Genomic DNA, 12409 nt, shown 5'->3' with positions numbered 1-12409 from the left:
CAGCATCGCCTTTCTTAGAATGGCGAGCCGATTTCACATGATGAGTCACGCATGGGCAGTGTCTTGACCACAGTAAATCGATTTTTAATGCCATTTGTTTCGATCCTCTCATTCCAGCACTTTTAAAGTTGCTCTGTGAGCGTTTAGGGTGCCCGAGAAGTTGTGGGGACTCGGGAGGACTGGGGACAGTGCTCCTAGGGAACAGCCCCTTCCTCCTCCCCGAGCCCACGAGTCCACGTGCTGCGGAGGTCGCGACACCTCCGCCCCATCCCTCCTGTGCCCATCCCTCCCCTCAGCTGGGGTCCCTTTCTGTGCCCACCGTTTTCCACACTCTCAGACCAGCACCGTGTCCCCTCCCCACCTGGGGGAGCCAGTGAGGAAGCTGCGCTTATGCTTGCCAGGGGGTGTGTGCCCCATGGCTGGGGCCAAAGGGGGAAAAGGGCCAGAGACAGGAGGGGCTGCAGGCATGTCCCTTCCAGTCTGAGCCTTCCCTTCCAGGAGCGGCTCTTGCTGTGATCTGGCTGAGCCCTCAGATGGCAGTCCTCCTCAGGCGATGTTTTTCTCGGGCTGGTAAGGTTCCCCAGAGGCCCCTTTTTCCCTCTGTTCCAGAAGTTATAACCCACGTGCAGGCTTTCCGGGCGCCTGTCAGTGAAGAAGACCGAGGGTCTCCACACTAGTATCGACACTCATTTTTAGGAAGCTCCTGGTGCCTCCTGGCCCAGAGACCCAATGTTGCTGAAAATAAACCTCCAGTCATTTGCCGGAGAGGGCTACTTGGGGACCTGCGTGCTTCCTAAACGGACTTCCAGCCAGCTCTCTTGCTGCCCGTCCACCCCAGTGCCACCCTCCGGAACGGTCCTGCAGGGCTCAGTTGCCTCTCTCTCCCAACTTAAGATACAGCTTTTTGGGGGACGGCTAAGTAGAACCACATGCGCCCATGATTTCTGGCTCCTAAAACTTCTCTCCCCTTCTCTTTGTCCATGTGAGTTTAAGCCTCGCTTTAGCCTTTCACTGTGGTTTTAGTGGTATATTGAGAAGGAATGGGTAAATCCTCTCTGTGGAATCGATTCTTCTAGTGCCTGTGATCAAAGATACCCTACTGTGTTCATTAGAATAGATGTTTGCTTGCTGTAAGACAGGCCCTCTTGGCTGGAATGGGAGGAGACTTTCTCCGTTACTCAGTCATGTAGACACCTGGGAACCGGGAGGGCTCCCGGGGCTGTCCCCAGAGCCCCAGGTACCTGCACTGTATTGCTCTGCCTTCCTCAGGGTGCTGCTCTCATCTGCGGGGTGGGAGATGGTCACTCTTCTACCTGCGGCAGAGCACACAGGAGGGGCACTCCCCACACCAGGCGGCCCACCCACTCCAGTTAACTGCACGCACAGAGAGTAGCAGACTTCTCCTCTGCTCACCTCTACCTAGCCAGAAGTGCATCCCAGGAGCACACCTAGCTGCGGGAGAGACTGGAATGCAGAATAGACACGAGGCGACCACTAGGGGCCTCTGCCACACTGATGAAGACTCTGGTCCAGACGGGAAGCTATCCTAGATTGCCACAGTGAGAATTCACCTCCGCCGCCCTGCACTGTTCCCTGTAGCACACTGGGCTGCCATATGCCAGAACGTGGTTGGCAGTGAATGTACCCTGGTCCCCTGACACTGGGGGCTCCTAAGGGCAGGCAGAAACCCTGGGACCACACAAGGGCAGGACCTGGAGTCCCAAGGGTCAATGGACTCCGGAGTCCTGAGCCTGCCCCATGTTCGGCCAGCTCCCGAGTGACCCCTTGGCCTGGTGAAAGGAGACAGAATGTCAAGGCTGTATTTGTGTTGTATTCCTGTGTAACAGAGTATTGCAAATTTAGCAGCTTAAGATAATGTCCTTTTATTGTCTTATAGTTGTAGGTCAGAGGTCCAGGTTCTCTGTTTAGAGTCTCACAAGGCCAAAATCAAGGTCGCAGCCAGACTGGGGTCTCATGAGGGGGCTGTGGTAAGAATCTTCAAACCCCTCCCTTACTTCCGATCTCTGACTTCCTGTTGTGTGACAGGCAGAGAACGCTGCTTTTAAAGGGCTCGTGGGATTAGATTAGACCCACCTGCAAAATGTCCCTGTCATCATATAACTACATAATTACAGGAGTCAAATCTCAACACAGTCACAGACCCACCCTCACCCGAGAGTGGGGAAGTAGACAAGGCACGGGAGGCCTGGGTGCCATGCTTAGAATTCCACCTGCTATAGAGGCCAAACCCTGATGGCCTGAGGCAGAGAAACACAGCAGACCCAGGAACCCCGGTCGTGGGGGCTGCAGACTCAATGTCGACTTCAGAGTAGGGACGGGGCCTCTGGGAGCTGGAAGGTCTCCCCTTCGTGACTGGGGTAGGGAAGGAAATGGGGACACGAAGTGGGGGCCAGAGCGAGTGATCTGGGGAGGAGGCTCGCATGCTGTGTATCGGGCCTCAGCAACGAGGAAGGCCCCCCTGTCCAACCTCCTGGACCCAGGTCAGACCCAAGCGCCTGTCTTGTGGGGAACCAGGAATTCTAGTTAAGGAAGGGTTTCTGCCTTCAGCTCCAAGGAGGGCCTTCAGTAGCTCTAACAAACAGTAGGAGCCATTGTTATGAGAATGTGTATTTGAGGTGGGGAGGGAAGGTTCTATCAGATTCTCCAAGGCATCAAAGAAAGGGGAGAATCAAGTATTGAATTAACACCCCAAGGGGTTTATTCTTATGTCTGCATAGCAACCATTCTTCATTGACCTGTAGGAGCCATAGAGGACACGGAAGTTTAACTCTTGAAACGTCCACTAGACTCACCAGTTTCCTTCGTGCTGGAAACAGATCCTGGCGGGCTGCTGACAGCGCCTAGGGCAGGCTGTGCAGGGCTGCGAGGCCCGTGACTGCCTTGCTGAAAAGTGTCCGTGTCTCTCCGGAACACGCAGGATGAAGTCTAAGCTCCCCTCTCCCGACGCGCCTGCTAAGGTCTGAGTGTTCGTGCTCCTCACCCCCCAAATTCACATGTTTAACCCTAACCCCCAAGCCAATGGTGTTCACAGGTGACACCTTTGGGAGGTGCTTAGATCATGAGGGCGGAGCATTCATGACAGGGATTGATGCCCTTATATGAGACCCCAGAGGGCTCTCGTACCCCTTCTGCCATGGGAGGACAAGGTGATAAAGTGGCTGTCCAGGAAGCAGGCTCTCGCCAGACACCTAATTTGCCAGCGCCTTGACCTGGGACTTCCCAGCCTCCAGAACAGGGAGAGATAAATTTCTGTAGCTTAGAAGCCACCCAGTCTTTGTGATTGTTGTTACTGCACCCCAGATGGACGAGGACGCTGCTGTCACATGTTTTCCTCTGGGGGGCAACGGGGAGGCCAGGGCTGGGCGGTGACACGGGCCTGTGCTTTCAGAGGCTGAGCCAGGCCACTTAGGCACAGCTTCCTGCCTCCCCACATAGGCCCCTGCAGCTCACTGCACCCCAATACCGTGTGACTCAGTGACCACATGTTTGGGAAAGAGACGTGAGCGTTCCCCCACTCTGACTGTGAGAAGGAAGAGATACAGCAGGGGCGCAACGACTCATTTTTATTCCTTATCTTCTAATGGGGCTGCAGGGTCAGGCACATTGTCACCCAGGACTGGTCCCCACTGCATCAAGCTCGTGGGAGGGCTTCACCTGGTCCCCTGCTCTGCAGCTGAAGTGACAGAGAGCTATACCATATAGGCCGTAAGGGCAGACCCTGCGGAGCCCACGATGACCTTGGACGTCAGCGAGAGTCCAGCCGCTCCTGGGGGAGAAGCAGAAGGTGAGCAGAGAGGGATGGGCAGGCAGGGACAGCTCTATGGGGCAGAACAGTGAGTCAGAGACTCCGGAGCCTCTCAGGAGGCCCTGAGGCCCAGACCTCCCCCCACCCCACGGCACCCTCTGTTTCCCAAACGCCCAGGATGATCCCTGGGGCTAAGATCTGGGCTGGATCCTCTGAGGCTCTTGTCCTCCTGGCCTGGCACAGTGAGCCGTGCCAGGGGACACTTACCCACGGACTGCAGAGTGGCCACCAGGCTGCCAGCTGCAACTCCGCCCCCATTGGCGATGGCGGCGGCCGACATCATCTTGGCTGCCAAGGATGAAGCTGTGATTCCAGCCCCGGTGAAGCCCACAGCGCCCAGCACCACGGGCACAGCCCCCACGGCCACGGCTGTCAGGGGACAGGAGCTGGGTTAAGGGGATGGCTCAGGGGAATGGACCTCCCCCCATATACACACACACACAGTCCGTCAAGCTTGGGGACCTCATGGTGGGTGGCGAAAGGGGTGAACTCTGAGCTTCGATGAGACTATAGGCAGAGCTAGTAGCCACGAGATAAGGGGGGCAGAGCTAAGTGGGGAGAGCAGAGGGAAGGGCTGTGGGGTCACAGGGCACAGGGCTCTGCTTAACCCCAACCCTGGGACTCCATGCTGTCACCACAGCAATGAGAAGCCGCTAGACCCAGGGTCACTGAGCCGACGGCATCTCTTTAATGCCCCTCCTCTGGCCCAGCTCTGTGCACGTCTCATTCTATGTAAGCCTCATGATAACCCTACATGCGCAACACTGGCCCATTTTCAGGGGTGGAAATGGGAGCTCAGAGGAATGCAAAGACACGTCCAGGGTCACACAGCCAACGTTCTGCAAGGAGAAGACGGGACGCCTGCCAGGGCTGCCTCTGCGCCTGAGGGGTTCCCATGACACTCCTTGTTTCAAACTCCCTGTTTCCTGTTTGCAGTTCCTTGCTTCCTACTCATCTCCATCATTCCACCTCCTTTCCTACCAACTACGTGAGGCCTGGGGCAAACCCGGGCACGAGCCGGCTGCTGCCCAAGTCCCAGGGCCTCGGGACAGATGGGGACTTCAATCCCTTCCATAAAGAGACTCACCTCCTCCGATCACGGCTGCGGCAGCCTTAGCTGGAAACCAAAAGAACATTCTGTGAGTAGATCCACACTGGCCTCCCCTCCACTCCCTTAGCCTACAGCCTACCTGTGGCGGAAGGCGGGGGGGGGGGGGGGTGCGGCGCCGCACCAAGGTAGGAAACTCAGGAAGGAATGACCCTGGCCTGACACCCCCTGTACACCGCCTACCACAGCTTCACTCGGGGAAGTGGGATGTCCTGAGAAGGTGGACCCCGCAGCCCTGAGCTTGGCGGGCATTGCCGGGGTGTCTGATCGCAGAGGCAAATGACCTGTCCTCAGTGGGTGTGCATGCCTTGGCCTAGAGTTATCTGGGGTAGGGTCTGAGGTCTTTGATCCCGAAAATTCGGTTATCAGGTACAGGTTTTTTTTCGTTTTGCCCTATCTGTCTGCTGAGTGGTTAGCTGGAGGATTGTGGGGGCATCAGAAGTTATTGGTTTCTTTTTCTCTGTGTCCCAGCCAGATTCTGTAAAAACCAAAAACAACACGAAAACAAACAAAGCTTTACAGATGTGGGAGGAAGGCAAGCCACCGCAGCAGCTCTCGGTGAATGCATGATCTCTGGTGAGGTCACTTAAGGAACAGTGTTTTGACTGGGGCAGGGAGAGGCAAAGGGGCTGCGGGTCACGCTCTCTGAGCCAAGACGTTAGCTCACTTAAAACGGGGTCAGTGTTTGCTTATGTAGGGTTCAATGGCTTTCTCCCATAGTCCACACAGCCAGACATCTTCACATAGAAAAATGTGCTTCATTTGCGCAACCTGGCGGAAGCCGGCAAGCACTGTGGAATGCTTGAATGCTACTTGAGAGCAATGCCTTAATGAGCGGAATGCTAATGATTCTTCGGGGCCTGACCTGTCGCCCCCTCCTCCAGGAAGCCACCCCAGATCCTCCCAGTCAGAATGTAATCCTTGCTCCCTGTGGCTGGAGCCACTCACAGCACTGGATCACATTTACGTGTGCATGGGCCTGGCTCTCCAGCACAGTGGGTCCCTGGGGAGCAGGCAGAGGTCCTGGTCTGCTGCAGCCATAATGGCCAAGACTGCAATTTTGGGGCCAGGAGTACCAAAGATAGCAAGATGAGCAGGAGTGAGCTCAGGCAGCCCCCCAGGGAGAGAGCCTCTAGGTGACGCTGGAGGAAGTAAAAAGAGAAGAAGGATGTGGAAACCAAACCCTGAATGTCCAAGGGGCCCACCTGGGTGGGGTATGAGCCAGAGAGACTCAAGCTCAAGAGCCCGGTTAGAAGGTACCGCTTAACGCTTAACGTTACAGTTTGGCAGGCGAGGTGATACCAGGCCGTCCGGCACCTTGGCACGCACAGGCCGCAATATCAGAAAGTTTAACTATCTGTCTGCCCAGCTCCCCCGGGGGTCATCTGTGGTCGTGCCCTGCGCTGAGGCCTCCCCTGAGCCTGGGCTCTGCATTCCCTTTCTGCTCCGGCTCCCAGCAGCTCCCTGCTCCCTCCTTGGGCAGGGCTCCCACAGTTTCCTGGGACAATTATATCTTTGCTTGGGGTTATGAGAATTAAACCAATTGATAAATGTCAAGTGTAAACCCAGTAACTAGGATATCACAGCGTTTGAGAAAACCTAGCTGTTCTCATTTTTTTAGATTTCGGACTTGCTTATCATCGGCTGAGGAGGCTTCAGTACCTTTGACAAACAGGAAGGACCTCTGGCTTCGGCTCGGGCCCTGACTTTCTGGTCACACTTTTGTACACTGAGTTGGGGCCCGAGGAGGGGAGTCTGTTACCCAGGGCCAGTTACCTCCAAGCGGCGAAGCTGACGGGGCCTCGGCAGGAACTTCCAGTGGAGAGAAGACATCCAGTGTCCCCAGCACGGATCCCAGGGTAGACACAGTGGAGGCCAGGGCAGCATCCAACGGCAGGGGGAGCCCTGAGGGAGAACCCAGAGGTCAGAGGTCAGGAGTTGGGTAGTAGGGAGAGCCGCCACTCCCTTCCCCCCATTCCCTTCTATGCTATTAGTGCTGGTGAAGGTTGAGGGACCCCTGGATGTCCACTCAGGGAGAAGGGTCTATTGTGGTCCATGTGCCCACAATCAGTTTGCTGTAGGGAGAAGCCAGGACTGGATGCTCACTCAGTGACACTGACAGATCTCAAAAACATAGTTTTTCAGGCAGAAAAAAGCAATAGAAGGAGATACATAACACGTTATTCTGTATGTAAATTAAAACACATTCAAGCCAAAAACCACCTATGTCACAAGAACATGAAAAACGGATACACATTAAACAATTGGAAAGGCTGGCTGAGGGCAGGGCAATGAGGACTCAAGGGAAAGTAAACAGTGAGAACAAATACGGAAAACCAGAGAGGGGCTCACATGGACTCACAAAGGAAATGGGCCCAAACGGGCGGATTCTGTTCAAATCAACGCTCTGGATCTGAGACGCAACGTTATGAACGGCTACGGAAAGCTGGTCAGACGTGTGGGGGAAAAGCTAAAGAGGTTGAATTCTAGTGACAATCAGTGAATGTGACCAGCCTTGGGTCCCCTTAGTCTGCTGGAGGGGACTCGAGCCCAGCAGGGAGGGAACTCAGACTCCTTGAGCCAACCTCCCCCCCAAACACCCACACTGCTCACCTGGGGGTCCGGCCTCCCTCTGGGCCTTCACAGACAGAGAGCCAGGGCAGACGCCCAGGGAGAGCGTAGTGCAGGGGAGAGGGGCCGCAGGCTCCCCACCCTGTCCCCCAGCGTGAGTCTCTGAACAGGACCCGGTGCCCTCGCTCCCCAGCGGCCTCCTCACCCCCACCAGCCCTCCCAGGGACACTCACCCACTGATGGCAGTCCAGCCAGGACACTGCTAGAGGCCGCCCACCCAGCATTGGAAAGGCTCGCTGCCGACGACATCATCTTGCTGAGGGAAGAGGCCAAGATGTCTTGCATGGTGCTCAGAATAACAGGAACCAGGCAGAGCCGAATCTGCACCAAAAATGGAGCTTTGATGGGGTGCGGACACCAGAACTGGGGTTTCCCCACCACCTTGAAAACCTCCAGGGGCTCCAGTGGAGATAGGGAGGCTGCTCTGAGCTTGTGGGGGCAGCACGTCTGGAAGGGGCCCAGGTGTGGGTTTTGGGGTTAGAAAGGACCTATGATAGCAGGTTGAGTGGGGGGTGGGGAGGGATTTTATATCTCCTTCCCCCGGAAAATGCCGGTGCCAATTCCTTAGATAGTTTTGAAACCCCTAAATCTCCAGGGAGCATTTCAAAAGCACCAGAATTAGGAAATGAGAACATTCGGAAATATCCTCGTTTTATAAACGAGGAAACGCTGTTGGCACAGAGTGGGTCAGTGATTCGCCCAGGGTCACTAGTCTTTGTATGTCAAAGCGCCACCCAACCCACATCCAGCTGCTTCCAAAGCTTGGCTGGAGGCTCTGATCTGGTTCCTCCCGTACCTAACAGTTCGAGTCCCCTGCCTGCCTCACCCCAACCCAGCCACGGACAAGGCTCACTGCCCCTGGAATCCCAGAGCCCAAGGACGGATAGGCACCTAGTCTCTTCCCTCCCGAGACCTCCCCCCGACTACTTATCTGATGGCAGCCGCCCTAATGGGAAACAACAGAAAGTTCTGCAAGTGGATACACAGGGTCTCCCGCCATTCCCTGTACCCACAGCCTACCTAATGTTGGGGCCACCCTGCCACGTTTTAGCCAGAGAAGAGGATTTTCTGGAATGTGAACCAGACCCAGGCGGCTGGGGTTCAGATATTCCTGGACGTGTGGCTCTGGTCGCTTTGAGCAACTCTGCTCTGATGGACACAGGCAGCAAGCAATGGGATAGGTTTCGTTTTTACAGGAAACTGAAACTACAGCCATACCGCCCTCCTTTGTGCTGGCAGGAAAATTACTGCTTGGCTATCGTCCATTGGAACATAACATTCTAAAAATAAGCTTTCTGCTCCTGTACCCTCGCTTGCTCAACGGACCTGTGGGTTGACAGTTAGTAAATAGAAAAAAAAATAGACTTTTGTGTGCAGACAGAATGAAGAATGGGGTTTAGGGCTTAAAAACCCTGCACCTCTACATTTCAGGGCTGCTTAATTTGGAGTCTGCGTACCCTTGGCAGACCCAGCGGGCTTAATAAAGAGTGTGTTTCCTATAACTCACTGATTTCTGGCAGTCCCTGTGTCTGTCAGGGCCTGGAGGCTACAACACTTTCCCAGCCAAATTGAAAATTGAGTTATCATAGAAATGGAATTTCAGCCACTGTATCTACTGGTGTTGGTTAATGCAAGATGCTTTGTCATTTAAATCAAAAATGGCATATGCTCTCTGCATAATAAAACATCTGATCACAGTTACATATTCGAAGGATAAATATTAATTTCTAATGGAGACAGGGAGGTGGTTTTCAAAATAACATTAATCCTTGCAACAGCCAGATGTTCAGATATTCAAAAGATCTACACAGAAGGACCACCATGTTGTACACAGATCTGGACACCGTATTGGAGCATAAAGAATTGAGCACTTTTTGGACTTCACAGAAGCTCTGACAGGAGTCCAACTGACTCGTAACGGGATCACCCTTAGGGTGTGACAGAACCACCCACAACCACAGAAACATCGGCTGCAACTGCCCTCATCAGCCCCCTTTCCGTCCCCAGGCTCGTACCAAGTGCCATTCCGTGTCTCTGCTGCCCACAGCAGGTTGATGAACGAGACATGCTTGCTTGCTCTCCTCTTTCTCACCTGACGGGGCTCTTAAGATATGCACTGTGTATAATAACATTCTCAGGCACCCAAAAAGCTATAAATAATAATACGACAAACACTTATATGCCCCTCCCTCAGCTCAAGAACTCGAAGTGTGCTGGCTGGGAAAAGTATTGCTTGGCTATCGCCGTGAGAACATAGGCTATTACCTATGAGAACACAACACTCTAACAATAAGATTTCTGCTTCTGTATCCCCGCTCGCACACCCGACCTGTGGGTCGACAGGTAGTGAATAGGAGGGAAATAGAGTTTTGTGTTCAGACAGACTGAAGAATGGGATTTAGGGCTTAAAAACCTTGTCCTCTACATTTCAGGGCTGCTTAATTTGGGGTCCGTGTACCCCTGGCAGACCCAGATGGCTGAATAAAGAGCGTGTTTCCCATCACTCAATGAATTCTGGTGGTCCGTGTGCCTTTCGAGGGCTGCCGGATACAACAAAACGTTACAGGTACAGTTCACACAACCTGAGAATCCCTCCTCGTCCTCTCCCTCAGCCTCCCTCCACACACTCTCCAGAATTTATGGTTGGTTATTCCCATTAATGGTTTCAGACTCTAACCATAGATGAATGGCTAAGTGCAGAACCTCCCTGGCATTCGTGGATGGTTCATTGGTATTTCTGCTGCGGTTCACAGACAGGAAGCAACATAATAATGTGCCGAGAACCTCCACTTCTGAACCTTTGCTGAGAGAGGATGCTAAGAAACTGTAAAACTAATTTAAAAAGAAGAAGAAGAATTAATTAAATTAATTAGGGAGTTGAGATAGGAAAGGAAAGAGTGAGGGAGAACAAGAGAATAAGCAGTCTGTGGGCCACTTCCGCACAACCTCCAAATGCACACAGACTTTTGAAGTTAATGACTTTGCTTGGCTCCCTGATGTCCAGGGTTCTATTCATCTCTAACATTCCATCCCTGTTCCCTGACCACTGCCCCCGACCCAGCATAAGGCTTGTGAGTAACCTGGGTTGGGACATGACTTTACTCCCAAAGTCTCAGGGTAAATGTGGGCTTCAAACTCCTTCCCAGTACAATCACCTCTGATCACAGTGACAGTAGCCTTTATAGCCAGTCAAGAGGGATCCCTTGAATTGAGCCCTGTTGCTCCCTCCCTTCCCCACTTCCCAGGCCCCTGCCTACCTTGGGAGGTAATTGCCTGATAACACAAAGCAGAGTTGCAGTCCTGTGCACACTGAGGCTGGCTGCTGAGGATGTCAGCGGGCTAAACAGTTACACCCTGGATGACCTCTAACAACTCCGTGAAATTGTGGTAGCGGAGGTGGAGCTAACTGCTTAAAGTTGAAGGTTTTTCAGCGTCACAGTTGAACTCGCACCGATCACTGGACATGAAGAAGTATAAGATGCCTAAGGCTGTGCTGGGGGCTCAGCATTTGGATGAGAATCCCTCCAGCCCAGGCCAGCACCAATAAACGCCACTTCCTGTTTATTGCCTCAGTGTCCAGGCTCTCTGTCCAAGTATCCTGCAACAAAATGAACCAGTTGAGTCATTCTCATGTTAGGCTCATAGCCAGATAGACTTTGCCTTTACCTTGCTCATGTGAGCATGGGGTGATTGTAAGCTGCTCTTCAGGATCATCTAATTCCAACATATCCCAATGCGCCATGGATGGCACTAAGGTTTTCGAATATCCAGATGGTGTCTGTCTCATTTGCATGGCAAAAGGGGAAAGCTTGGGTTAAGTCAGAGGAAATGTCCACCTAAACCAAGGCACATTTAGAACCCTCACTCTCAGGGAGGGAGTCAATATAATCACTTTGCTAGTCTTTCACTGCTTGGTAATTCTGGTGGATTGCTCCAGACTCCTTTGCAAGTTGCCTTGGGTATTGTACAGAACACACAGCAAATGCTGCTATTGGGTGTTTGCAGGTGAGCCCAAATGTCTTTCCACATATTTTGATCCCACAAGGGCATATTCATGGTTATGTACCCCTCTGCTTCCCATTGCCCAAGCCACAGGGTAAATCCTTTTAGAAGTCCAACTGTCAGTGCAAAAGGTTAACAGTCAGGGCTCACTCTCCAAGGTGTGTAACTGACCCATGGGAGACAGGAAACTGTCCTGCCATGCAGGAACATGCAGCTCTCCTTCCTCACTCTGCCATCAGGAACAGCTCTGGTCTCTTGCCATCAGACTTCAAGCGTCACTTGGGCATAGGCTCTATGCTACCTAGACTCTCGGGGACACACTGGCAACTTCTCTCAAGAGATGAGTTAAGCCCCATCCCATAGTGGGGAGGCTCACTTGACCTAAGCTTGGTGAATTCCCCCATTGTCCTTTAGGACTTTCCAAGGTGATCAGACATAGTGTATGGAAAGGTTTCCCAGATGGTCCCATGACACCCACATAAAAAGGTGATTACCTACTGGCAAGCTGATTTCTCTATATAAAATAAAGAAGCCGGTTTAGCTTGGTGATTAAAGCCTGGGCTTTAGAGTCAGGTGGACCTACCCTAACCGTCAGCAAGCGGTAAATGAGGCAGGAAAAAATCACGGAAAAGAGCATCTCCAACAGTCTTCTGGTTGCGTTGTAAATTAAATGCTAAAACGTTCGCAGGGCTCCAAGCTCACAGTACTTACTCAACACGTGGAGAGTCACTGCACTCCAGAAAACGTCGGTTCCCAAGCGTGAGCTTCCGTAGAGCTCTTTTGGCTGGAGCACAGCGACCTCCGCTGGCCCCTCCATCTCCCTGATCCCAGCAAGAGCACGG

At 53.1% G+C, this 12409-nt stretch overlaps 1 protein-coding gene across 2 annotated transcripts; it reads right to left on the bottom strand.

The window, feature by feature from the left end:
- Positions 1-3564: 3564 nt before the first annotated feature.
- On the bottom strand, positions 3565-12406 carry LOC107511262 (interferon alpha-inducible protein 27-like protein 1). Of its 2 annotated transcripts, XM_016145517.2 has the most exons (7): positions 12279-12406; positions 10823-11163; positions 7739-7886; positions 6711-6839; positions 4914-4943; positions 4034-4195; positions 3565-3787 (listed from the first exon to the last, which is right to left on the bottom strand). In XM_016145517.2, the coding sequence occupies exons 3-7, from the start codon at positions 7848-7850 to the stop codon at positions 3711-3713; spliced, it is 510 nt and encodes a 169-aa protein (XP_016001003.2). In that variant the 5' UTR covers positions 7851-7886; positions 10823-11163; positions 12279-12406; the 3' UTR covers positions 3565-3710. The 2 variants fall into 2 exon arrangements, with proteins under 2 accessions (XP_016001003.2, XP_016001002.2); XM_016145516.2 differs by lacking the exons at positions 10823-11163; positions 12279-12406 and adding an exon at positions 8586-8741.
- Positions 12407-12409: the final 3 nt, after the last annotated feature.

The sequence above is a fragment of the Rousettus aegyptiacus genome, unplaced genomic scaffold (assembly GCF_014176215.1).
Source record: "Rousettus aegyptiacus isolate mRouAeg1 unplaced genomic scaffold, mRouAeg1.p scaffold_m13_p_3, whole genome shotgun sequence".
NCBI classification, from domain to species: domain Eukaryota; kingdom Metazoa; phylum Chordata; class Mammalia; order Chiroptera; family Pteropodidae; genus Rousettus; species Rousettus aegyptiacus.
The sequence above is the reverse complement of the archived record's forward strand: the minus strand, read 5'-3'. Positions and strand labels throughout refer to the sequence as shown.

Bases quoted from the DNA above. Each gene is read 5' to 3' on its own strand.
- LOC107511262 (XM_016145517.2), bottom strand. From the start codon at position 7,850: ATGCAAGACATCTTGGCCTCTTCCCTCAGCAAGATGATGTCGTCGGCA. The intron at 4,944-6,710 runs GTAACTGGCCCT...TTTGGTTTCCAG, and splicing joins GTCAGCTTCGCCGCTTGGAG to CTAAGGCTGCCGCAGCCGTG. The intron at 3,788-4,033 runs GTAAGTGTCCCC...CTTCTCCCCCAG, and splicing joins GGCCACTCTGCAGTCCGTGG to GAGCGGCTGGACTCTCGCTG.